The sequence below is a fragment of the Equus przewalskii genome, chromosome 1, assembly GCF_037783145.1.
Source record: "Equus przewalskii isolate Varuska chromosome 1, EquPr2, whole genome shotgun sequence".
NCBI lineage: Eukaryota > Metazoa > Chordata > Mammalia > Perissodactyla > Equidae > Equus > Equus przewalskii.
The window spans coordinates 115,256,768-115,284,461 of NC_091831.1; the positions used below are offsets into that span (position 1 = coordinate 115,256,768).

Genomic DNA, 27,694 nt, shown 5'->3' on the forward strand with positions numbered 1-27,694 from the left:
AGAAATCAGAGCGGAGGACAAATGAATGCAGTTGAGGGAAGAGCAATGCAACTCATGCACATGATATTTTACAGTTTTGGTGACACAGAGCACCTTCATAGATACTCTCTTCTTGAATTCTTGTAACACCTTATGAAGCCTCTTTCACTTTAAAGATTTTATTTTTTCTTTTTCTCCCCAAAGCTTCCCAGTACATAGTTGCATATTTTAGTTGTGGGTCCTTCTAGTTGTGGCATGTGGGATGCCGCCTCAGCGGAGCCTGATGAGCACTGCCATGTCCGCGCCCAGGATCCGAACCGGTGAAACCCCGGGGCCACAGAAGTGGAGCGCATGAACTTAACCCCTCGGCCACGGGGCCGGCCCCTCTTTCACTTTTATCGTTACTCTCTGACAGATGAGGAAACAGGCTTGGAGAGCTTAAGGAAGCAACTGGGAGCAATGAGAACGAGAGCCAGGACTTCCAGGCGCCCCCCCATGCTGTGCCCTCTGTGCCTCCCAGGAAAACCCAAGACTGCTTCCTCATGAGGCTTTCTTGATTTCTATGCTACTTTGCATGGCTAAAGAATTATTAATCCCAGGTCAAAAAAGGTACTTGGAAAACCAAGGCCCAGTGTCTCCTAAAGCAAATAAAAGAAACACAAGTGATGTGCTAAACCTGAGTCATTTTTATTAAAACTGAAATTTGGGAGCTTATGAATGGGGTAGGCACGTGCCCCCCAGGCAAACAGATGCACGGATATGTGCGGGGCATGTGTGCATACGACAATTAATCGTCATAGAGAAACTCCATACAGATTCCTACAATACGCCAGTGGGAACCAGAGAGGAATAAGGACAAAAGGGAGGCTCAATGGAAAAGTTGATTTCTAGGCTCTGTACAGTGGAATAGGATCCAGCCTGCAGCGCGCGGCCCCTGGCCGCTACCTCCCGGGACCACACAACAACTCCGTGGTGTGGGAAGAGCACTCCAACCTTACAAATGAAGAAACTGAGGAACTGAGAGAGGAAGGAACTGTCTAATCCAGAGAGGTGACCGGAGCTGCCTCTGGGTTAGGGGCCCAAGTGGACCATAACCAAGGCTAATGATGCTGTTAAAGGAGCACCAGGCTAATCTCATGCCAGGAGGAGGAAAAGCCTCCAGCGCCAAGTGATAGAAGTGAATTGGGGGGTGGGGACAAGCAAGGGGGCCCACTACAGCCTGACCACCCTCTCTGCACCTGTACTTTCCAGGAAATGTCTACAACAGCCTGGAGAGGGAGGCACCACCACTCTGCAATCTGTTCAGGAGAAATGAAGGAAATGAGGCTACAGAAATTACACTGAGCAAGATGCGTGATCCGAAGCCAAATCTGGTTAAATCTGAAGCCCAGGCTCTTTAGTCAGTGACAAAAGAGCAAGTGAGAAACATCAGCCTGAAAGCTCTGGGAGCTGAGGGAGACTGCCAAGGAGCATGTATGGGTGTGTACACACAGACAGACACACTCACACATACAGTCACGCGCACACATTCATAAACTCACAAGCATTACAGACACAGACACAGGGGCATACAGACATTCACACACAGACACACACACATACAGGCACACACATTCACGCACACACATTACACACATGCACACACACACACAACTCTCAGCCACACATTCACATTCCCACAATTCACACATGTATACACGCTCCCACTCCCACACTCACATACATATGCACACACAGTCTTATCCGCACCCTTTTTCTCTTTGGTCTCTCTTAGCTGTGCCCTCGGGGTTTGAATATTCTTAAGCTCCCAGCACAATCCGATGCATATTTTGGGAAAGGCCGAGACGCCAACACATGCACCCTCTCTGGAGTTTGGGAGGCCAGCCCTCTAGCACATCACCTGCTGGCAACAAGCTTCTCATGAATCACAGTAAATGCCTGGAGATGGCAAGCACCAGGCAAGGCTGCACAGCACTTTTGCTGGGCAGGCAAAGCTCTACAAGGCACTGAGAGGTACACGAGTACATGACACCCACCACCCCCAGCCTTGGGAACTATGTTCTGAAGGATGGCCACACCCCCCCACAGGCAGGGAAACCGGCAGAAGGAACCGGGAGCAGCTGAACATCTGGAAATCAGACCCCAGCAGGACCCCATCCGGCCCAACTGACCACCCAGCTCAACCTCCAAGGTCCAGGCCTCCCCTCCGCGCATCTCCTACAGACCACTCTGCATTTCCCACGGAAGGCCTGAAGCTCCTCACCGACCACTGTCCAGGAATCCTGCTTCTCTTCCAGGCCCTTCTCAGACAGCCCCCCTTCCCCCCAGTCTCTCACTGGTCCCCCTAGTTTAAATTAGTTGTTCCCTCCTCAGTGGGAGCAGCCCTCTGCCTGTACCTTGGTTATAGCATTTCCCACACAGGAAAGATTTGCCCGGAATGGTTTAAAACAAACTGAGGTCTGGTCCCTCAACCTCAGACCAATTAAACCAGAATTCCTGGGAGGGGTCCAGAACATCAGGGTTTTTTAAAGTCACCCAGGTATTTCTGAATCATGGGCCTTCAGAATGAGGGATTGAGAAGACCCATCTAGAAAATAGAGGGCTGGGTTTTGTGAGAAGTGGTGAAACCTAATGGTTGAGAGGATGAGCCATGTGGGCACACAAACCTGCGCTCACATTCCAGCCCTGCCCATCACCAGCTACGTGACTATAGCTAGTAGGTTATCTACAGCCCCCAAGCTCAGTTTCCTTATCTGTAACAGTGGTTTTAATCAGCAAGCACATGTGAAGCACTTAATGAAGTGTCTCCCAAATGACAGCCATTCAACAAACGACAGCTGTCAGTCACCGGATAGCTGTAGCAGTGGAGGTTCTAGGAGTCTCAGTTGGTTGATGCCTCACGGCGCCTCTTGTAGGTTATGAAAGAGGACTACATGAGCATTTTTTGAAAAACGACTCCATTGTATGCAAAGAGCAAGACATGCCTGCCTAAAGCAACATTTTGGCCTCTCTATTTTTACATTTTCAATGTCAAAGACTTAGTTTCCTACTGTAGAAAACTCTGTCCTCAATCGCATGCTTCCACGGACCCTCATTAAACCACAAAGAAGAAGTTGTCTACAGAGTTCATTATTCATCTCTTTTTTAAACAAGAGGAAAGTTCATAAACTGATTCCATGAGGAAGTTCTGAAGGCCAGAGTTTGGAATTGTCCACTCAGGATAAATGGAGGTGTCCTCTTAGCCATCTTCCCACACATCACTGTAAGCCCAGCCTGGCCCTCCTCATCACCTACATGGCACCCACTCGGTGCATCTGCCTCGTGTCTCCTTGAAGATCCCGCAGGCATTCAGCCTTCACACACCTGAGCACCATGACGTACACGACACTGTGCTAAGCACAGCTGAAAAAGATAAGAGGGCTACTGTCACAGAGCCCACCATCTTGGAGAAGAAAACAACTGTTAGAGTCAGGCCAGATGGGACCACAGTGAGCAGCCAGGCTAAGCCCTCGTTTTTACCAGTGGGAAAATTGGGCCCAGTGCCATAACTCTTCAAAGGCATATGGAGAGTTAGTGGGAGAACTGTCCCAGGACCCAGGGTTCCTGACACCTAGCCTGTTTTCACAAGTGTCTGTGCAAAATGCCCAGTCCTGACTGGTAAGTGCCAGAGAAACACAAACAAAGAGTGGGGAGCCTATAAGACGGAGATGAATTCCAGCCACAGGGAAAGGGAAAAGCTGACTACACAGAGCAGGTGCCATGTGTCATGGCCTCAAGACTGACGAGGAGAGGGGTGTTTGATGGTCTGGGGAATGGGGACAACAGAGAGATTCTAGGCAGAGGGCAGGAGGCAAGAAGGCACAGCGGGGCAGGGTGGAGTCTGTCTGTTTGCTCAGGATGGAGAGAGGGAGGTAGAGCTGGACGAGCAGAGGGGATTTAGAGAAGGCAGGGTGCCGAAACTGGGCTGGGCGTCTGGACTTGACTCTGCAGGCAGTGGGAGCTGGGAGCACAGACAGAGCAGGTGTTGGAGTGTGTCAGGCCTGCGGGTGAGGATGAGCACTCAGCCTACAGAATGCGAAGACTGGGATCCACATTCTCTTCTCCTTCAACACCTCCTGCATCTGCACAGCCAGGAGAACTCCAGGCTCTTCTAACTGCAGATCCAGGGCCATTTCTACTAGACAACAGGCTATGGCTTTGGGAAGGGCAGGAACCAGATGCTTGATTTTTTTCCCATTATTCATGGCACCTGTGCATTTCTTATGTCACACTCTGGGCATGACAAATACTGTTGTCCAATCTAAAATAAATGTCCACCTTTTCATAGCCTTTTGCATTTTTAACTGCTCAAAGTGCTGACATCTGATCTTGATCAAAATGGAGCAGAAGAAAGACAGATACAATTTAGGGATGTAACTGGCAGGATTGCTGCGTGAATCTTTGGGCAGAAGAAAAGCTCTCTGAGTTTCATTTCCACCAACTCACTTAAAGGTTTCATCTTCCCTCTGCCAACAACCCTAAAATCTGATGATGAGAACAAATGATATAAGCCTTGAACTGGATTAGTAAAACTCAACTATAAAGTGATTTTTTATTAAAGCTTTCCCATATGCCATAATATACTGATCTTTCAGAAACCGAAATAATATACCTAGATAGAGTACGGCCACAGTGTTCTCACTTCACGCTCCTGAAAAGTGCTCTGTGAGAGAATCTGGCTACAGGATTTGTGTAATTCCTGCCCGGGTGTTGCTTGCTCATTGTTTTGGATTTTGTTTTTTTCCTGGATGATGCTTGCTATTTGGATCCAGTGAAACTATGGCTTCAAAGAAACTATAAAAGGAAGGTATTAATTTAGGAATCTAAAACTTATGGTCAAGAATTTCTACAGTCCCTTGTGTAACCTTTAATAAAATTTCAAACTGAAAGGAGACCCCTTTCTCTCCTAGAAGCAGCTTTATTCTGCAAAAACTGCTAAAGAGGGCAGCATGGAGTTGAGAATGGGGCTACACTTCTGTTTGCTAACATGTATCCCCACAAAGCTCAACTCTGGTCTAAGTCCTTGATTAAGAAGTCAAGACATTATGAAACAATTTCCAGACCTGGCAAGAATGCAAGCTTAGAAAATGTGGAAAAGTCTCCCATTATAAACTCCTTGAAATTCTGGATAAAATAATATTTTCCCCCTTAGCATGTGTAGCTAAGCTTGCAAGAGAACAGGTACTAGAAACAGAAAAGACCGAAAGTCACAGAAGTAGGAAGGAGAGCTGATAATGTGGCTGTTCTAGGGGAGGAGAGAGGGAGAGGTTCCTGCTAAGTTAGACTAGAAAAGGCCCTCCATGAGAAGACAAGTGGGAACATTGATGTCTGCATAAAGCAGGGACCATTGATGGAACTGTTTTCTAACTCAAAGTGAAAGTATGAAGTAGAGAAAAAATCTGCTCATGAGAACGGGAAACAAGAAAACTTGTCAGCCTCTGCCTAGGCTCCAGGTTACATAAAGTAAAAAATTACCCCACAGGAATGTAAAACAAGGCTAATGTCTTATACTTTAGGATTCAAAGTTAAGTTGCCACAGGGTTTAGGACTCTTGAGCTAAGAAATTAATGTGAAAATAGGCTCCATGCTGGTGATATCCCTGAATACAAGCAAAAACAAGTACAAAACTGCTCTGGAAAATCAAGGCTACGCCACAGAGAAAATAAGCCACAAGAAAGTTGAATTATATTTTTAAAAATTACAACACACAGCAGGAAATACTCAACAGTAAGAGTCAGTAGACACAAAATAATCAGGAGGATTAAAACTTCACAAAACGGAACAGCAATCTTAAAAAAAGTTGTAGGTATATTTAAAATAAGTAAAAATATTTTAAAAATTAGGAAATCCAAATAAAAGAAGACACTGTGAAAAAAACGATATACAGATCTGGAAAAGAACCAAATAGTATTCCTAGAAATCAAAAATAACCATGAAATAAAAATTACAATGGACAGATCAAATAACATATTAGAAATAAGTGAAGAGAAAACTAATGAACTGGAAGATAACTCTAAGGGAATTTAGAAGGATGCAGCACAGAGAGATAGAAACATTTGAAAAATATGAAATTGAAGTTAAAAGACATAGAGCACAGAAGAAGTTTTAACAAATGTCTAATAAGAGTTCCAGGAAAGATAAAAGACAATGGTAGAAAGTCAATAACCAAAGTGATAATGTTTAGGAATGCTCTAGAATTAAAAATATGAATCCTAAATTCAAAGAGCAACATAAACCCCACATAAGACATCGTGGCCGGCCTGGTGGTGCAGCGGTTAAGTTCACATGTTCTGCTTCTTGGGGGCCCAGGGTTCGCCAGTTCGGATCCCAGATGCCGACATGGCACCACTTGGCAATAGCCATGCTGTGGCAAGCGTCCCACATATAAAGTAGAGGAAGATGGGCATGGATGTTAGCTCAGGGTCAGTCTTCCTCAGCAAAAGAGGAGGATTGGCAGTAGTTAGCTCAGGGCTAATCTTCCTCAAAAAAAAAAAAAAAAAATATATATATATATATTTAAAAAAATGAATTCACCCACACACACCAAAGCATATCATATTGAAACTGAAGAAGATCAGAATCAAAGAGAAAGCTTTAAAATTGGGGGGAGGGGACCAGCCCCATGGCCTAGTGGTTAAGTTCAGCATGCTCCACTTTGGCGGCCCAGGTTCAATTCCTGGAAATGGACCTACACCCCTCATTGGCAGCCATGCTGTGGTGGCAACCCACATACAAAAAATAGAGAAAGACTGGCACAGATGTTAGCTCAGGGCAAATCTTCCTCAAGCAAAAAAAGAGGAAGATTGGCAATAGATGTTAGCTCATGGCAAATCTTCCCCCAGGGGAAAAAAATTCTGGAGGGAGGGGTAATGAATTACCCAGAAAAGAATAAAACTAAAAACAGATTTTTTCAAGAATAAAAATAGAGACTAGAAGCCATAGGAGTAAAATCCATTAAGTGCTAATGAAAAATAACCTATAGTTTGCAATTCTATTACCAGGTAAACTATTGTTCAGAAATAAAGTCAAAAAAAATTTTCAGGGTCTGCCCTGTGGTGTAGTGACTAAGTCTGGTGCACTTGAGCAGCCCAGGTTCACGGGTTTGGATACCAGGAACAGACATACACCACTCATCAGCCATGCTGTAGTGGTGACCCACACATAAAGTGGCAGAAGATTGGCACAGATGTTAGCTCAGGGCTAACCTTCTTCAGCAAAAAAAAAAAAAAAAAAAAAATTCAGGTGAAGACAAAGAGTTTGTCAATCACATTCCTCACTATAAAAACTACTGAAGAAACTCTTTCTGAGAGAAGGAAAGCGAACCCAGAAGAAAAAAAGCTGGTAAACATATAGTTGATTCTGAACATGTATCAACTGTATAAAACCATATTAAGGACTAATTTTAGAGGTAAATGGAAGGGGGAGCGATAAGGGCTAAAACTTCCTAAGCATTACTTTGTATTCTCTGGAGGAGAAAAGGGATGTTGAGCAAATTTATATGTTAACTGAAAAAGGTATGTTAGAAAAATTTATGGATAACCAATAATAGAACAGGAAAAAAATCTAGAACTTAATGTAGGACTTCTAAACCAATGTAGAGAAAACAGGGAATAAAGAAAATTCAACCAATTAATAAAAGGTAGGAAAGCAGAGAAAGGAAGCAAAGACAAAGGAGGGCAAGCAAAAATCACAAAGATGACAGAACCATTTCCAAATACATCAAATCATAGTAAACGTAAACAGGCTAACCTTACCAGTTAAAAGACTGTGATTCTCAAATTGGATTTTTAAAAATTAAAAAAAAATTGCAGTCAAATGCTACCTATAAGAGATATACCTAGACGTATTGTCACACAAAAGTTGAAAGTATTCGGATGGAATAAGATATATCAGTCAAAACCAAATCAGAATATAGTTGGTATTCATTACAGGCTGAATGGCATAATAGCTGAAGATCACAGACTCTGAAGCCAAATGTCCCAGTTTAAATTGAAGCTCTTCCACTTACTAGCTGTGTGACTTAACGAAGTTATGTCTCTCTCTGTGTCATTTCCTCAGCTGTAAAATGGAGGTGATAATAGTATTTACCTCATATGATTGACTTATATGTATTAATGCCTGACAAACAGTAAGTAATTTGGCAGTATGGATAAAGCTCAAGATAAACAAATGCTGTTGCCCTCCCGACCCACCTCTAGTTGTACACCACAGATAAACATTTACATGAGTTCACAAGGAGGCAAACTGTGTTTTAAGACACTTTTTAGTAGTAAAAGACACAAGTAGTGAAAGAGATAAACTTGGGTTCATTCATATAGTTAATATTACACAGCAGCTAATCTGAAGGAATTATTTACAATAAATTTAAACATAAACTTCAAAAACATAAAAAAACATGGAAAAAGAAAGTTGGAAATAGATGTATCATATCATTGATGTAATTGGAAAAAAACCAGATTGTTTAGGGATGTATATATAAAAAGGAAAGTACAAAAACATACATGGAAATCACATACATCAGGTTTGGGATAGTGATTTCCTTTGGTGAGATAGAGGGGAAGGAAAAATGTGGTGAAAGGCTGAAAATTAAGGCCCAATATTATGTACTGCCTTCGCATCTGGTGAAATGTGGGGGGCCTTGAATGACCTAACCACAAGTTCCTTTCCCCTCTCTGCTCCCAAAGGTAAGATCTCTTTTCCAAATAACCTTCATGATCAAGAGGACCAGCCACGGTTCCTACTTATCCCTGAGCATCAGGTTCTGGTACCCTGCCAGCCCAGAGAATTATTCAAACAAACCAATCACAGCTTTCCATGGGAACCAGGGGTCACCTCACTATCTTGTTACTACAAAGCTTGCCTCTCACAGACCCTGTTTGTTCACTGTGTTCCTGAGTGCAACAGAATGTATGTGTAGTGTGCTGCATTCTCCTCCTCTGGGCTGGGAGCATATGTGATTAATAAACGGCTGTTAGAGAGAGGCGGAGCAGAATGGTGGGGTGAGCTGACCCGGGACTCTCTCCCCTCCAAAATACAACCAAAGAAACGGAAAAACTGAATTTCAACCAATAACCCCTAATGCTGAGAACGTCAGAGACCTACAGAGCAAGACAACAGAGGACAGAGAGGCTGCAGCTGGCCTCAGAGAAGCTGGAACGGGTAAGAGAGAACTTCGCTTCCTCCCCTAGAGACTGGGATCGCTGCTGCGAGTGAGGGAAGGAGCGGGGGAGGGGCCATGCGACCGGGGGATCGTCCAGGACTCCCTCCACTGGTGCAGTGGAAACCCGCTGACATGAGAAAGCTTCCATGTGTGGGGACCCCATCAAGCCAGGCCCTCGGGAGACCAGAGAATGAGAGCTGATCGGAATCCAGATCGGCACACAAGAGACAGTGCACCTTCTCCCCCAACCCGCGCTAGGTACCACCATCTTGGCTGAATGTGGAGGGCTCAGAACGTGTGGCTCTCGACCCCCATCTAGTGGCGACAGGCTGTAACTGCAACCGAATACTACCATCATGTGAAAAAACCACTCCTCTACCATTCAGCAATTTATAAAAGCTCCAGACCAGAAAGAAAACAATAAAAACACAGAATTAAGTCCTGAGGACTTGGAAATAGGTAAACTAAGTGAAAATGAGTTCAGAGTAGCTATCATCAAAAAACTCAATGAGGTAGAGGGAAAGGTAGAGAAACAAGTCAACGAGTTCTGGAGTTACTTCACAAGAGAGATTGAAACTATAAAGAAGAATCACACAGAAATACTAGAGATGAAAAATACAATGGACCAGATAAAACAAAATACAGATTCCCTGAATGCCCGGGTAGACACCATAGAGGAGGAAATTAGTATAAACGAAGATAGACAGGCTGAATGGCTCCAGACAGAGGAAAAAAGAGAACTAAGGATTAAAAAGAATGAGGAAAATATCAGAGAAATAGCAGATTCAATGAGGAGATCGAATTTAAGAATTATCGGAATACCGGAGGGCGTGGAAAAGGAAAATGGAGCAGAAAGTGTGCTCAATGAAATTATAGAAGAGAACTTCCCAAATCTAGGGATTGAGGGAGAAATGTGTGTGGAGGAAGCTTTCAGATCTCCTAGATTTTTCCATGTAAAAAGACCTACTGCAAGGCATATAGTAGTAAAAATGGCAAAAATGAAAGACAAAAAAAGAATACTCAGGGCAGCAAGACAGAAGAAAATAACCTACAAAGGAACTCCTATCAGACTTTCAGCGGATTTCTCTGCAGAAGCCCTATAAGCTAGGAGAGAATGGAGTGACATATTCAAAACTTTAAAAGATAAAAATCTTCAGCTAAGAATACTCTATCCAGCAAAATTATCCTTCAAATATGAAGGAGAAATTAAATCTTTTCCAGACAAACAAAAGTTAAGGGAATTTGTAACAAAAAGTCCTCTACTACAAGAAATCCTTAAGAAGGCCCTCATACCTGAAAAAAGAAAAAAAGGGAGAAAGGGGTCACAAACCACAGAGTAGGGAGACAGATAGATAGAACAAGAATAGGATAGCAAATATTCAACTATAGCATTAGGATAAAGGTAAGGAAACCACCAAATCAAAGACCATTTTATCACTCTAACTAGAAACTCATAACACGAGTTGGAATAAGAGATGAAAATAATAATTTAGGAGGGGAAGAGCAAAGGGACTAAATCAGTCTAGGCCAAGTAAGTAAGAGACCACCAGAGAATAGACTATATTATACACGAGATTCTAAATACAAACTTCAGGGTAGCCACTAAACTAAAAAACAGAACAGAGCCACAAAACAAAATAAGGAGAAATCTAAGAAACCTAGCATAAGAAATTGCAGAAGTCAATGGGTAGGCTAAAACACACAGGACGAGAAACAAAGGTAACATAGGAAAACCAGATAACGAGCGACAGAATGACAGCATTAAGCCCACATACATCAATAATCACCCTCAATGTAAATGGATTGAACTCTCCAATAAAAAGACACAGAGTGGCTAAATGGATTAAAGAACAAGATCCAACAATTTGTTGCCTCCAGGAAACACATCTCAGCCCCAAGGACAAACACAGTCTCAGAGTGAAGGGATGGAAGACAATACTTCAAGCTAATAGCAAGCAAAGGAAAGCAGGTGTTGCAATACTTATATCAGACAAAACGATTTCAAAATAAGGCAGGTAAAGAGAGACACAGAGGGCCAATGTATAATGATCAAAGGGACATTTCATCAAGAAGAAATAACGCTTATAAATATCTATGCACCCAACATAGGAGCACCAAAGTTCATAAAGCAACTATTAACAGACCTAAAGGAAGATGTTAAAAGCAACACAATAATAGTAGGGGACCTCAACACCCCACTCACATCAATGGACAGATCATCTAGACAGAAAATCAACAGGGAAATAGTGGAGCTAAACAAAAAACTAAAACAATTGGACTTAATAGATATATACAGAACACTTCATCCAAAAACAGCAGAATACACATTCTTCTCAAGTGTGCACAGCACATTCTCAAGGATAGACCATATGTTGGGAAACAAGGCAAGCCTCTACAAATTTTAAAAAATTGAAATAATAACAAGCATTTTCTTCTATCATAATGCTATAAGGCTAGAAATTAATTACAAGAAAAAAGCTGAGAAAGGCACAAAGATGTGGAGACTAAACAACACACTACTGAACAAGCAATGGATCATTGAAGAAATTAAAGAAGAAATAAAAAAATACCTGCAGACAAATGAAAATAACATGCCATACCAACTCATATGGGATACAGCAAAAGCTGTATTAAGAGGAAAATTCATCACAATACAGACACATCTTAACAAACAAGAAAAATCCCAAATAAGCAATCTTAAACTACACCTAACTGAATTAGAGAAAGAAGAACAAACAAAACCCAAAGTCAGCAGGAGAGAAATAACAAAAATCAGAGCAGAAATAAATGCTATTGAAACAAAAAAGGCGGCAGAAAGGATCAATGAAACAAAGAGCTGGTTCTTTGAGAAGATAAATAAAATTGACAAACCCCTAGCCAGACTTACAAAGAAAAAATGGGAAAAAGCTCAAATAAACAAAATCAGAAATGAAAGAGGAGAAATAACAACAGACTCTGCAGAAGTACAACGGATTATAACAGACTACTACGAAAAATTATATGCCAACAAAATGGATAACCCAGAGGAAATGGATAAATTATTGGACTCCTACAATCTCCCAAAGCTCACTCAAGAAGAAGCAGACAATTTGAACAGACCAATCACAAGGAAACAGATTGAAACAGCAATCAAAAATATCCCAAAGAATAAAACCCCAGGTCCTGATGGCTTTCCTGGGGAATTCTACCAAACTTTCAGAGAGGACTTAATACCTATCCTTTTCAAGCTATTCCAAAACATTAGGGAGGATGGAACACTTCCTAACACATTCTATGAGGCCAACATCACGCTGATACCAAAGCCTGACAAGGACTCCATGAAAAAAGAGAACTCCAGGCCAATAACGCTGATGAACATAGATGCAAAAATTCTAAACAAAATTTTGGCCACCAGAATTCAGCAATTCATCAAAAGGATCATACATCATGATTAAGTGGGATTCATACCAGGGACACAGGGATGGTTCAACATCCACAAATCAATCAACGTGATACACCACATCAACAAACTGAGGACTAAAAACCACATGATCATCTCAATAGATGCAGAGAAAGCATTTGACAAGATCCAGCAGCCGTTTATGATAAAAACTCTGAACAAAATGGGCATAGAAGGGAACTACCTCAACATAATAAAGGCCATATATGACAAACCCACAGCCCACATCATACTCAATGGGCTAAAACGGAGCACCATCCCCCTGAAAACAAGAATGAGACAAGGATGCCCTCTATCACCAGTCTTATTTAACATAGTACTGGAGGTCCTGGCAAGAGCAATCAGGCAAGAAAAAGGAATAAAAGGAATCCAAATAGGGAGGGAAGAAGTGAAACTCTTGCTGTTTGCAGACGACATGATCTTATATATAGAAAACCCCAAAGAATCCATTGGAAAACTCTTAGAAGTAATCAACAACTACAGCAAAGTTGCAGGGTATAAAATCAATTTGCATAAATCAGTAGCATTTCTATATTCTAATAACGAGCTAACAGAAAAAGAACTCAAGAACACAATACCATTCACAATCGCAACAAAAAGAATAAAATATCTTGGGGTGAATTTAACTAAGGAAGTGAAAGACCTATACAATGAAAATTACAAGGCCTTTCTGAGAGAATTGGATGACGACATAAGGAGATGGAAAGACATTCCATGTACATGGATTGGAAGAAGAAACATAGTTAAAATGTCTGTTCTACCTAAAGCAATCTACAGATTCAACGCTATCCCAATCAGAATCCCAATGACATTCTTTACAGAATTAGAACAAAGAATCCTAAAATTCATATGGGGCAACAAAAGACCCCGAATTGCTAAAGTAATCCTCAGAAAAAAGAACAACACAGGAGGCATCAAAATCCCTGACTTCAGAACATACTACAAAACTACAGTAATCAACACAGCATGGTACTGGTACAAAAACAGGTGCACAGATCAATGGAACAGAATTGAAAGCCCAGAAATAAAACCACACATCTATGGACAGCTAATCTTCAACAAAGGAGCTAAGAACATCCTATGAAGAAAGGAAAGCCTTTTCAATAAATGGCGTTGGGAAAACGGACAGCCACATGCAAAAGAATGAAAGTAGACTATCATCCTTTGCCATACACGAAAATTAACTCAAAATGGATTAAAGACTTGAAGGTAAGATGTAAAACCATAAAACTCCTGGAAGAAAATATAGGAAGTACACCCTGTGACATTGGTCTTAGAACGATCTTTTCAAATACCATGTCTACTTGAGCAAGGGAAATAAAAGAAAAAAGAAACAAATGGGACTTCATCAGACTAAGAGCTTCTGCAAGGCAAAGGAAACCAGGAACAAAACAAAAAGACAACCCACCAACTGGGAGAAAATATTTGCAAATCATATATCCGACAAGAAGCTGATCTCCAAAATATACAAAGAACTCACACAACTCAGAAAAACCCCAAACAACCCAATCAAAAAATGGACAGAGGATACGAACAAACATTTTTCCAAAGAAGATATACAGGGGGCCAAAAGGCACATGAAAAGATTTTTAACATCACTAATCATCAGGGAAATGCAAATCAAAACTACAATGAGATATCGCCTTACATCAGTTAGAATGGCTATAATCACCAAGACAAAAAACAACAAATGTTGGAGAGGATGTAGAGAAAGCCTTCATACACTGCTGGTGGGAATGCAAACTGGTACAGCCACTATGGAGAATTGCAGCATCATTCATAGTAGCCAAGACGTGGAAGCAACCCAAGTGCCCATCGACTGATGAATGTATAAAGAAGATGTGGTATGTATATACACAATGGAATACTACTCAGCCATAAAAAAGACAAAATGGTCCCATTTGCAACAACCTGGATGGAACTTGAGGGTATTATGTTAAGTGAGATAAGCCATACAGAGAAAGACAAACACCATATGATTTCACTCATATGTGGAAGATAAACGAACACATGAACAAAGAGACCAGACTAGTGGTTATTAGAGGAAAAGGGGGTTGGGAGTGGGCATAAGGGGTAAAGGGGCACATATATACAATGACTGACAAATAATAATGTACAACTGAAATTTCAGAATGTTATAAACTATTATGACATCAATTTTAAAAAGTGCTACAAATACATACTCTTCAACGTTGCTTACAATAAGAAAAAATCAGCAATAATTTTTGTATCCAACAATTGGTTATATAAAATTGTAGTACACCAATATGATGAAGTACCACACAGCCATGAATAAATCATGTTGCAGAAATATTTTTACTGACATGTTTAATTTTTAATGATGTATTCTTAAGTGGAAAAGCATGTTACTAAATGGTATATTGTAACATGATATAAAATTGTCTATATACATACATCCTCTACATACCAAAATGTTAAGAATAATTGTCCCTGGTGTTAATTTCTTCATTTTCTTTCAGGTTTGTTTTGCTTAAATGTTCTGAATATTTCATTTTTCTAATAAAAAATAAAAAGGAAAGGATTTATAGGCAAATCCCAGCAATGAAAACTTGAGGAAGTAAATTATCATCTCTGATCTTTGGTTTTCTCATCTTAGAAAAGCAAGAGATCAATTCCTCCTCCTGGGATTCCTAACAGGGTCAAATGAGACATTCATTTACTCACTCAAAAAGTATTTTTCATTTTTGTAACTGGCACGTGTCAGGCAGTTTTAGCTAGTGGAAATACAGCAGGATATAAAGAAGACAAAAAAAAAACCCTGCCCTCATGAGCTTATATTCTAGCTGGGGAGACAGGTAATAAACAAAATAAACAAGTAGAATGTACTGTATATTAGATGGTGGAATGCGCTATGGAGCAAAACAGAGGAGAAGGGGAGGCGGGTGGGGGCTGCAATTTTAAATGAGACGGCCAGAGAAGTCCTCAGGGGAAAGATTTCATTTGAATGAAGTCCTCAAATAGGTAATAGAGCAAACCATGTGCCTACCTTCCTTCCCTGAAGAGGAAGGCAAGCTTCCCAGGCACAGGCAACAGCAAGTGCAAAGGCCCTGAGGTAGAAGCATGACTAGCATGTTTAGTTGGCCAGGAAGGCACTTTATAAAATATGGTATGCAAAGAACTATTGTTTATTAGTCTATTATCTATGATATAATATTTTGCTCCAAAATGTCCCCAAAAATAGCTTCCTAATGCTCAGGCATTGCTCATGTTTCATTTTAGAGTGAAATAAGAAGTAGGAGCTCCCTTAACCTAACCCTCTTTCCACCTAAAATCTTCCCTAGGTCAGCCTCCCTCCTGACCTTTGACCTACCAGGAAGAGGTGAGGCCCTGGACCAGGTGATGGCAGCCAGAATGGAGAGGTACAGATAGATACCATTTTTTTGGCAAGGGAAGTCAAAATGTTGCTTAACAGCATAAGAATCCTCTGGCTCATTTTTCATTTAGGAAAGTTTTTCTGATTCTCCTTGCATATATTCTCAGAGGTATGCCATTTTTCTATCTTGTGTCTTAAATTGTTTTAACAGTTTGCTTTCATTTCAGTGATAAATCTAAATGCGTATTGTAGATGCTGTGTGTGGCCACCTTATAACTATGTATGGCTATGTGGTTTCAGTGTCCACACGTGCTTTGGGGACAATGTTGAACTTCTACTGTGTGTTTCCCAAACTGGGGTCCACGGAATCTTTGGGCTGCATAAGTTCAGTTTAGGGAGAATAGAGTTTTAGGATTTAAGAAACACTGACCAGTGTGAGGATCTCATCAGATTCTCCAGACCGCCCACTGCCTCAGAAGAAGTCAGACAAAGTTATGCTTCTGGTTCTGCAGAGTTCTCTTGCCCTCCCACCCTTAGGTGTCAACTACTGGTCATCTCAGAGGTTGTGCTGGATTAGTTTCTTATGGCTGCTGTACCAAACAGAGCAGTTTAAACAACACAGATGCAGCATCTTAGAGTTCTAGAGGTCAGAAGTCCAAAATGGGTTTAAAATCAAGTGGTCAGCAGGGCTGCATTCCTTCCGGGGCGCTCTAGGGCAGGATTGTTTCCTTGCATTTTCAAGCTACTGGAGGCTGCCCGCTTTCCCTTACTCAGAACCCTTCTTCCATCTTTAAAGACAGCAATTACATCATTCCAACCTCTACTCCAGGGGTCACATCTCCCTCTCTAACTCTTCCACCTCTTCTTCCCCATTTATAGACTCTGGTGATTCCACTGGGCCCACCCAGAGAATCCAGCACAATCCCCCATCTCAAGATTCTTAATCACATCTGCAAAGTTTCTTCTACCATGTAAGGTTCTGGGGATTAGGACAAGCAGACCTTTGGGGGCCATTATTCCACCTATAGAGGGGCCTTTACCAGAGGGTCTGAAGCTCTGACCACTAACGCACACAGAGAAGGAAGGAAAGCCCATCCTCTCCACTTTCTCATATTTAAGGTAGATATACTTGGAAGGTCTGCAGTCCTTCTCAGAAGACAGATTCTCTGCTCTAGTTGATAAATAAGATCTAGTTTGCCCAACCTAGAAGTTAGAACCCTCTACTGACTGGCAGCCAAGGAGAATGATAACTGGTGATGTTAATAAAGACTCTCCTGTACTATAAGCCTCAAATACATCCTAAAATCCTGGAAATAGGTGAAGCCACACTGTCATGTCCCTTTCCCCAATCTCGAAGCTCACAGCAATGCTGACCCATACCTGCAGCGCATGATGGTCCTGAGACAGAAACAATCACAGTCTCCCAAGGCAGCCTCTTCCACATTCCCAAGACAGTGTGCTTCCACCAGCTAGTCCTAGCCCTGCCCTCAGGACACAGAGAAGTTGAAGCCCTTTGCAAAGGGCAGCTCATCCAGGGTTTAAGGATAGCTCTTAGATCCTAGTTCCTCCAACCACTCACTCCAGGACCCAGCTGCAGCTCCCTGCGTCCTTCCTATTGATGGGGACATGGTTGCAAGACCTGCTATCTAACTTGGAATGTCAGCTCAAACCTGAGCTCTTCCCCTTCTTCAGGCAACTCACAACAGCACTTGTAGATGTGGGTGACAAACCAGGGCTCAGGCCTCACGCCCAGCGATTCTGACTCTGCAGATCTGGGGCAAGGCCTGGGAATCTGCATTTATAGAGATCCCCAAGAGGCTTTGGTATGGTTGATGTACTGACAGTTACTTAGTAATTCTGGACTAGATACACCTTGGTGCCAATGATTCATGGTTCTTCTTTAAATAATTTCCAATTGGCTCACGAAGCATGATGCATCTAGAGTTAAGGCTCCTAATATGGAAGTACGTAAAGAACAGAAGTCTCTTCACTCATTCTGGATGCCATCTTTCACCAAGGATATTTTCAGTGGCCACGCCATACTGTTGACACAGACCAAGGTTATGAGGAATTGAATCATTAAATTTTTTTCCTTCATGCGGCAGCTACAGAGTCAGGCCTCCCCGGTCCCTGCAGAGTGCCTTCTGAATCAGCCAGTGCATTGTTCATTCCCTCCTTCACTGACTGCCCAACCTGTGCCAGACACTGTGATAACCACCAGGACAAAAAGATGAATGACACCATACCATTCTTCCAGGGGCTCACAGTTCAGTGGGAGAGGCAGATCAGCAAACCACCTGCAGTCAGTGCTCTGATGGCAATGGGGCCAAAGAGGAAGAGCCCACAGCCAACTACCCACATGCACTCACTACCCACCCCTACCCCATAGCCATTTATTAACTACCCCCACTCACACCCACTCACTACCCACTCCCTCCCCACCCCACTCACTATCCACCTCACCCCCATTCCAACCCATCACGACTCCACTCATACTTACTTCCCCCACTCCAACTCACTATCTACCCTACTCCCACTCTTACCCACCTCCACCCACACCCACTAACTATCTACCCCCACCCCCACTCACTCACTACCCACCCCCACTCCCATCCACTCACTACACACACCCACTCACTGCCTACTCCACATCTTTCACCCACATTGACAAATGACCCATTTTCTTCAACTTCAATTCTGTAGACAGGCTCCCATTCCTTGTTTCTCTTGGTTGGCCTTCTCACAATCCTTGTCAATCCCCTAGGCTTCCGTGATGTTCTAAAGCCCTTTGTGCTCACAGGACTCCCATCAATCCTTATTGGTCTGTTGACCTTTTTTGTTTTCTCAGCTGTTTATTCAAGTCTCCTCAAGTAACCATAAAACTTGTGTGTTTAGTATCCTTCATAAAACTTTTCTTTCCCAAAATCTAAGTGTTATCAGAGAGGCTGAAATGTGGTCATCACTGCATATCAACCATTGGAGGTCAAAACTGCTCACCAGAACACAAAGGGAATGGCAAGAAGAAAGGGCACAGCCAATGGAAGGTACACTGACAAAGACACTCAAGGCAGAGATGACAGCAGAGGGCTCATTGGCTGAGAGCTTTTGCAATATGCTATTCTTGAAGGCTAAGCCAGCAGAAAAGGATGTCATGAAAGCTCTCATTGGCTGAGGGCATAGAATCGCTCAGAGCACCATAAAAATCATATAGTAATCATATTCAACAAATCACGCGCTAAGAATGGCATTAAATGAGGTACGTGCATATGCATGTAGCCCATTCAGCAGGTGGTTCTCTAACTTGGATAAACAGGGATACGTCAGCATGTCATAGCCATACGACACTGGCCATTCAGCTCATTCCACTAACTCCTCTAGCTGTAATTCCGAACAACTTCTTTTTGTTATGTGCCTTCTAACGGTCATTTCTCCCTGATCAGTGAACACATTTATCATCTTAACTTTTTTTCCCATTAAACTATTAAACCAGCATTTTATGGCATAGACACAAGGCTTTTGGTTATCATGGGTCCTTCTCTAAAAAACTGACCTGGGTATATTACCAAAGGAGCTCTTCAACCAGCAAAAAACGACCACCACATGCCTCACTGTGCCACACTCAAGTCCTGGTCCCCATGAAGCCCTGTCTCAGCAACCGCTGGCCTTCCTGGTTAACACTGCTATCCTGATGTGCTCTGATCCAAAGCCAGCATGATCCTCAGCTCTTTACATATTATATCTGTCAGGAGAGGCTGGGTTATGCTGTAGCAACAAACAGTCCCCAGATTCCAGTGGCTTAAAACACCACTAGTTTATTTTCCTATCCACAACACATGTCAGTGTGAGTCAACTAGGGGCTCTGCTTCACTGCATCTTCAATCCAGGACCCAGGCTGAGGGAGCAGCCACCTTCTGGAACTTTCACTGTCACTGGAGCAGAGGAAAAGGAAAAACCTGGTGAGGCACCTGCTAACTCTTGAAGCTCCCATGCACATTTCTCTAGCCAAGCAAGGCACCTGGCCACACCTAATTTCAAGTGAGCAAGGAAATGCAATTCTACACATGCTCAGAAGGAGAGAGAATCAGAATCTTTACAAACAGAATTAATAACCACCACACATATATTGCTTATTACCTCTTGGAGCAATCAGTTCTTAGTCAACAACTTTAACTAGTTTAAAGGTTTTCTTACAATGAGCCAAAATCTGCCTGTACCAGGACGTGCTCTAGGCACTGCAGATATAGCAACAAATAAATCCAAGTCCCTGCCCTGCTAAGACTACACCATAGTGGATCCATCCATCAGACTTTGCTCAGTCACAATACCTTTCCTCCCCCATCATTCCTCATTCATTCGGCAAGCAGTTCCTAAGCACAGACTTACGTGCCAGGCACTGTACTAGCTCAGAAGATTCAGGGCTAGAAGGTAACGGTCCTCCTGGTGCTCAGGTTGCAGGGATTTAGCTAGCCTTCAAGAAGGAGCAGATGCAAGTGAAAGGTACATGACACATTCACAACACAAAACTAGGTAATCACATGTTTCATTTCAAACACTCAAAGAGAGAATATGTCATATTCTAGAGAGAAGCCTTCCAGTGATTCTCAAACTGTGTTCTGGGGAGCTGTTAGGGGTTCCAAAAAGGTACTTCGGAAATCATACTGAAGGGCCAGCCCCACGGCAGAGCGATTAAGTTCATGTGCTCTGCTTCGGCAGCCCAGGCTTCACCAGTTCGGATCCTGGGCATGGACCTAGCACCACTCCTCAGGCCATGCTGTGGCGGTGTCCCACATGGAAGAAGTAGTATGACTTACAACTAGGATGTACAGCTATGTACTGGGGCTTTGGGGAAAGAAAACAAAAAAGAGGAAGATTGGTAACAGATGTTGGCTCGGGGCCAATCTTCCTCACCTAAAAAAAAAAGCCTTTAAAAAAAAAGAAACCTCCTCACTATTTAATCTGTTTCATATACTTAACTTTCATATGAGATTTAATTTAAAGAGACAGAGAGGAAGGAAAAAAATTATGATCTGGTCTGATGCTCTCTCATTTTATATATTCGAAAATAAACATCCAGAAAAGTTCAGTAACTTACCAAGGTCACATAATGAATTAGAAACACACCTGAGCCTGGCCACCAACCCTCTCTGCCTGTCTCTAAACTCCATTGCCCTCTTTTCTTTCTTTTTATTTTTTCAATTGACACCGAGCCTGCAGGTAAGCTCCAAAAACTAAGATCCAAATGTCAGTGGGAAAAGCTAATCAGTGGGCTTCAGCAACATATTCACAGAGGAGTCTAGACCCTTTTCCCAGCTAGTTTGAGAATACACGTCACCACTTGGCTGGAGCAGAGAGCAGGGCCTTCCCCTTCCTTCTGCTGGGCATCAACTCCCCGCCTGGCAGGGACAAAGCCATAGCTGCAGCACTCGTTTCTGCTTTACATTTGTCAAGATTCGAGAAAGGGCTTATTTTGGGAAGCGTAAGTGAGAAAACCCCCAAACCAGTTCCATGTGCTGTGGATAGAGACAGGACAGACATCTCAACCTTACAGAAGCATGGATGTTTCAGAGGAAGTATCAGAGAGGTAATAAACACAAAGCCTTTTAGAAGCTGGGAAGTCACAACAATTTTGCCTCTACTATTGGTCAGTAAAAAAAGACATTATATATGTAAAATTCAAAAAGAACACACCACCAACAAAGAAATCTTTGTCTGTCTTCCAAGTGTTAAGTGCTATACAACACTCTCTCACCAAACGCATCAGAAATGCAAAGAAACTGTCCGATCGATTCTTTCCCCAACAACTGACAATTATTTTCACGTAGTCCCAGAGCCATACAAATCTCTCGGATACACACAATAAAAATCAGACTTTACCAGCCAGACATTTAAGGTTTTCCCTCTAGGCTCCAGTAACCTGAGGAAATCACTAAATTCGCTCTTTCTGCAGACTCCCCTCCCTCCCCTGGTTCATCTTCCTCTGATATACAAAAAGAAAGCCCATCAAAGTGGGTTGTGCAACTCTCCCGAGAGCACCAGGCACCCTACTCTCTCTAACTCCTTTCTCTTATTTGAACGTGCTCAAAATACTGCTGCCAGGTTGTCAATGAGCTGGTAGCCCAGAGCTCATTCCAAAAGCCACCCTGCAGCCACAGCCGTCTGTTGGCTTCCACCTGCAGGGCAGGCCCCACTGATGGTGGTGGTCACAGAAATGGGAAGGATGCACTGACCCTCTCCATCCCAGAGGGGTGGTGGTGGCAGCTCGTTTGTTGGAGGAAGGGGTGCATAACTGGCCCCATAAGCTACTGCCAGACTCCTCCTGGTAACTTCATGTCACGCATAAAATCACAGCAGAGCCCAGCAATGAAGCTCCCAGTCACAGCCATGTGGGCGGTAGCATGGACGCGGCCATCTCCCTCATTAAACCACCCCATTCACGAGAAATGGATTTGAAGCCTTTAAGATAGACCTCTATTGTTTGTAACATAGACTCTGAATTTTTCCCCTCTCCATAGGTCTTCACCAAACGTGTAGACAACAGTTTAACACAGCTACAATCTCCGAGCAAAACAATGCTGATTGAGCGGTACTACAGCGGAGCTACTCAAACGCCGCCGGAAGCTCCCGGCACTCCCAGAGAGCAGACAAATGAGTACTCGGACTGGATTTGGTAGCCCTGAGGAATACTTGGAATACTGGCTTTAGGAGGGACGGTGGAGCAGGTAGGGGATGCTGCATATGCATGAGTTACATAGCATGTAAGTGCACATGCTCCGCACCCCAGACCTGGCTTCTGTGTTTTCTGGCAGCTGAAGCTGAACTCCTCATCTCCTCAGGAAGAACGAAGATCCCATTGCACGCCAACATGACTGGAAATCTCAATTTAAGAACTGGCTGCACTGGTCGGCCCATATAGGGTTTGTCCAGCTTTCTGTGTTCCTTTGCGCCTCTGATGTGTCAGCTTTTGCACACATATTTAACCCTCAAAATACCGTTTCAGAGAAGCGAATTTTCAGCCACGAAAACTTGTCTCCCAAACTGCATCGTCTTTTCCCGTTGTTTCTCTTCCCGAATCCCTGACCTCTCCACCAGCTTTGGTCAAGCCCAGCACCTCACACACACCTTTTCCATCACAGCCCAGAGCGCAGCGGCAAGCCCCTCCGCGCCCTGGCGGCCTGCAGCGCTCGGAAGCCGAGAGGAGGCGGGGAGGCGGGGAGGCGCGCCCGCAGCCTTGGACTTCACACCGCGCTCGCGTGTGCACCGAGCCGCGGGCACACGGCGAACACACCTCTCACTGGGACACACGCACACGTGCGCTCGCAGCCCCCACCCGCCCCGGGCCCACCGAAGTTACCTCCGAGGTTCCTCCGGCGGAGGGCCCACCGTCTCCTGCTTCTTTTCCCGCCGTGGTCCGCACTGCCTCCAATGCCGCGCCTCGCGAAGGCTGCAGAGCCCAGCCGACCCCAGTCCCGGGCAGCTCGGCTTCCGCGCCCTGGGCTGCACCCCGGGTCTGGGGCGGCTGCAGCTTCTGCCGCCCCGGGTCGGGGTCTGTCCTCACCTGCGGGGCGCCCAATGGGCTGCAGCAGGCGCGGGGGCTGGCGCTCGGCGGCTGAGGCGGGCGCTCGGGCTCCTCCCCGGCAGCGGGCAGCCAGTACAGACTCGCATGGCGCTTGGGCTCGCAGCGGCCCCAGGACGCGGCCTCAGCCCCCGGGCGGCCCCAGCCTCGGTCTTTGTGTCTCGGCCGGCGCCTCCACGTCACGGGCTTGGGGGCAGTGAGCAGCGCGGGCAGGGAAGCCGGCGGCAGAGAGCCGGGCTCGGCTTCTCCATCATCGCCCGGCCGCAGCGCGCAGGTAGGCAGACCGCACGGGCAGTGACCGCGCGCACCCTGGGGGACAGAGTGGGCGGGCCCGGCGAGGCGCGCGGCGGACGCGCCAAGGGGGTGTCCGGCTGGAGGCTGCAGCGGAGAAGAGCAGGAGTGGGAGCGCCGCCAGAGCTATGAGAAGGCGACGTCGGCTCGGTTCTGGGTTGCGGCTGCCCCGCTCGGGGAGAGCGAGCGGAGGCTGCGCGCTGGAAGGAGACTGGCGGCCAGAGGCGCCAGCGGGGCTCGCGTCTTCCCACTCCCCTATGCTGAAGGTGACTGCGGCCCCCAGTGGCCGAGCAGAAGCGAACGGTTCTCGCCTCTCCTCTTCCCCGGGTGCACTCTGCTCACCCTTCCCGGGCCTCCCACTCCGCAGTCCTTTGCAAGGCCAGGGCAAAGTGGTCACTTCGCTCACTGATTTTCCCTCTTGGCTAGTCTTGGCTTAAGTGGTACCCAGGTTGGAGACTGAAGGTCACATGACCACCCCATCCCCCAAAACGCACAAATACACACACACACACGCACGCATATTTACACACACCTCGAGCCCAACGCAACTGAGGTAGGTTTCCAAAAGTAAAATTGGATACGTGGATCAGAACTGGAGGCCTTTCGTAAGTCAGCCTGTGCGCTGCAGTGGGGCTGCCTCTGGTGTAACCATCTATGCAGACCCTGTCTCCGCGGCTGCGAGGAAGCTCATATTAACAGCATTTTGGGTCCCCTCGTCAAGAAGAGCGCAAAAAGAGTCATTTTTCAGACCCTTGGGATCCCACTTCAAAAGGAAAGCAAAGCCCCCCACCGAGTCGCGAAACAGAATTGCCAAGGAGCGTACCTCTGTGAGGACAGAACTCTCTCCCTGGGCCGTGGTCGCTGGCTTTTCCCGGAGCACAGCCAAGATGCCGGCTCTGGCGTTTGCTACCTGTGGTCTCAGCGCCGGCCCCTGGGAACGCAGGTCCTGGTCTCAGCCTGCCGCCGTGCGCTGCCTGGATGTGGCTGGCAACAACTCTCTAAAAGTGAACCCGCTCATAAATGGATACTTTAAACACTGCCTGATCAGGGTGATAAGTGTTGACAACTTGGTTTTCCCAGAGCTCCTCTCTGCCCGAGTTTCTAAATTCATTTACCTTTAGTACCTTATCGTGAGGCGAGTTCAAACCTCTTCTATGGAGAGGGCAAAAGGATTCGACAGGGTAAGGTGGGAGTCAGGTTTGTTCGTTTCATTCTACCTTCCCCAGGGATTTGAGATTCCTAAACAGTACTGCCTCTATCTTTTGTCCTAATATTGTGTGTGACAAAGAGAGGTGTAAGCCCAAAGAATAAAGGGTGTCGGTCGAGGAGTCTGGCCACAGCCAGAGCTCCAGAGACTCTCGGAGTCTGCCCTTTGAGGTCAGAGGATTTCTCCCCAAAATGAGAGGGGTCGACCTGTGTGAACCACTTACCAAGGAAACTGTGCACTATCTGCCTTTTCACTTGCTCTAAGTTTCCTTTCCTGTTCTTTCTCTTATTTCTTCATGAAATACCACCACAGAGACCAGGTTCTAGGAGGGAAAAACAGAGCTTCCTAAAGCTAAGAATGGGCAAAAATTGACTTTTTCTCCTTTAGTTCAGTTGAGGCAGGCTAGAGGTTTATTTAATTTCTTTTTTGAAAAACTACTTTGGAAACCAACATTTAAAATTTAAAACAGCATAAAATGAACATGCAGAGTGTAGATCTCTGACCCTAAAATCTGACTCTATTCTAGTCAGAATTTGGCTAGTGGTGTTTATAGTTCCAGGGGATTCAGTTGGATGCCCTTTCTCATCCTGGAAGCCCCCCATTCAAGCCTTGGGAAGTATTCCTCTGGCTTTCTGTTTGGCTCCTTACCCCTCCCCAGGAAGGCACAGCTATGATAACACCTCAGCCAGCTCTCCCTCACCGGGCTGTCTGGGAAGAGGCTGGAATTCTGTGACTCCCTTTATGTTTCTGCACACAAAATGGACTTGTGTACCCACCCCATCTTGCCCACCTGAGCCAGAGTGAAGATCATTTCTCTGCATCATTCACTGTGCTAGAAGGATACCAAATATATTCACCATTTATCTATGAACCCAAAGCATAAAGGTTGGAAAAAAATAATGCAAGTTCATGGAATTGTACTCCTAGGATAAGTAAAGATTTAAAATTTTTTTTTTTAGTCTGGGAAACAGAAGGAGACAGAGGACCAGATGGGGACTGGGCACCAGACCACAAAGACAGGAGTGAACTCAGCACCCAGAAACCATCCAGCCTCCACTTTTCGTATGGTGTCCCCCACAGATCGACACATTTCACTTCATAGTATCATTGGTAAAGATGTGGAAATAAGGTAGAAGGGAAACAGCCCTGAATTTGGAATCTGAAGATCTGATTGCAGACATCTGTTAAATGATATAAACTGCCCACGTGAACATGGACAGATTACTTGACCTGTTTTTATTTCTTTAACACTTGAACTGTTGGATTCTACTTAAATTTAACATTTGGGTGGAGAAATATGGTTGATTTCCAACATACAGAATCTGAGCTTGATTATGAAGCCCTAATAAATCTATGAGGATTCATGTGATCCAGTCTCAATAAAGTGTCCAGTTAAATATAGTCCAGCAGCCAGAAGAAATTTATCGTTAGTCATATCCTTTATTTGAGTTTCTCAGGGACTAACATCTTCCTCTCTCTGTCTTCTATAGTTCCTTCTTACCTCAGCTATTTCAGAGCCTCTTTCTCTCCAATATCCCCCAAATGCACTCTAAATACATGGCACACATCTTTCTGTTTTTCTCCCTCCCTTCCCCCTCTCTACTCTTCTTTATTACGTAGATTTACATACTTACTCTCCTCTCTCTAGAGGGGGGAAGGGGAAAATTGTGGTCAAAATCAGAATTCTTTTTAGTGATAGAGCTGGGGGTCGGCTGTGAGTGTTCACACATTAATACTTTTGGTCCATCTTAATTAGATCTCCTTTGGGCGCATTTTAGATAAATTGAAGTGTTAGAAACAGGTACAGGATATAGTATCATTAGACAAAGATTTTTTTCTCCAGCTCCTACTGACTATATATGTAGGTAGACTTGAGACAACTTCTTAACCTCTTCTGAGCTCCAGTTTCATCATCTCTAGAAGTAGAATAGGAACCTTCATAGGGTTGTTTGGAAGACTGAATAAATGCAAAAAGTGAGTCTCATAATAGTCACTCAGCAAATATTGTTGGCACTTAAGATGGCAGGAGAAGAAAAGAAAGAGAGAGAGGGGAGATAGGCGGGGAGGAGGGAGGGAGAGAGAGGGAGGACTTACATCTTGGGCATCCAGATAGAAGTTTGATTGTACCAATGAACAAGGAATTGAGGCACAGGAAAACTGTTCCCTCCTCTAGGCTGAAAGGCTGAGCTGTGATCTCCTTTAGATCCGGAGAGGAGATGCTGCTTTCCTGGCTTGACAAATGGCAACCAGCATAGTAAAAAAAATCGTTCCACTGGTATGGGTGCCCCATGACTGCTGCTCAGCAGCTCACTCTCTGATTCTCCCCTGAGCAGTCCAAGAATTCTGCCTCTTTCTAGTTCCTCTGTATTTCACCCCTGTCACCTGCCAGTATAGCACTCAACAGGCCTCAGCCTGAGCCTGGGGCTTTCTGGATCCCATCCTGTTAAACCTCACTTGTCTTATATCATATCTAGGGATTTGAAAGGGTATATATTAAGCAGAAATGACTCTCAGAGATCATTTCAGACACTGGTTTTTAAACTGTGGGAGAACAGTAGTCGCTACCCTCTACTTTACCTCCCAAAGATAGCCTTTTGAATATCATATCTGTTCCCAGAGAAATTTCACCAGTGGCAGGAATTTCAGGTACAGTAACAGGCTTATGAGACACA

At 44.3% G+C, this 27,694-nt stretch overlaps 2 protein-coding genes across 11 annotated transcripts in view; one reads left to right on the forward strand and one right to left on the reverse strand.

Annotated features, from left to right (window-relative positions):
- Nucleotides 1-27,694, reverse strand: part of MINAR1 (membrane integral NOTCH2 associated receptor 1) — an 87,929-nt gene that overhangs the window by 17,770 nt on the left and 42,465 nt on the right. For 3 of the 10 annotated variants that reach the window (XR_011526156.1, XR_011526162.1, XM_070572968.1), the window contains exon 1: nucleotides 23,303-23,421. The exons of 3 other annotated variants lie outside the window; for them this stretch is intronic. The gene's annotated coding sequence lies outside the window, so the exon portion shown is untranslated. Of the gene's footprint in view, nucleotides 1-23,302; nucleotides 24,088-27,694 lie in introns of those variants that run through there. 4 more of the 10 variants (XR_011526167.1, XR_011526169.1, XM_070572950.1 and 1 more) reach the window with 4 other exon arrangements.
- On the forward strand, nucleotides 9,097-26,246 carry LOC139083940 (uncharacterized). Its single transcript, XM_070623956.1, has 4 exons — nucleotides 9,097-9,177; nucleotides 22,464-22,618; nucleotides 23,041-23,798; nucleotides 25,982-26,246. Exons 1-4 carry the CDS (start codon nucleotides 9,097-9,099, stop codon nucleotides 26,122-26,124), a joined length of 1,137 nt encoding a protein of 378 aa, XP_070480057.1. The 3' UTR covers nucleotides 26,125-26,246.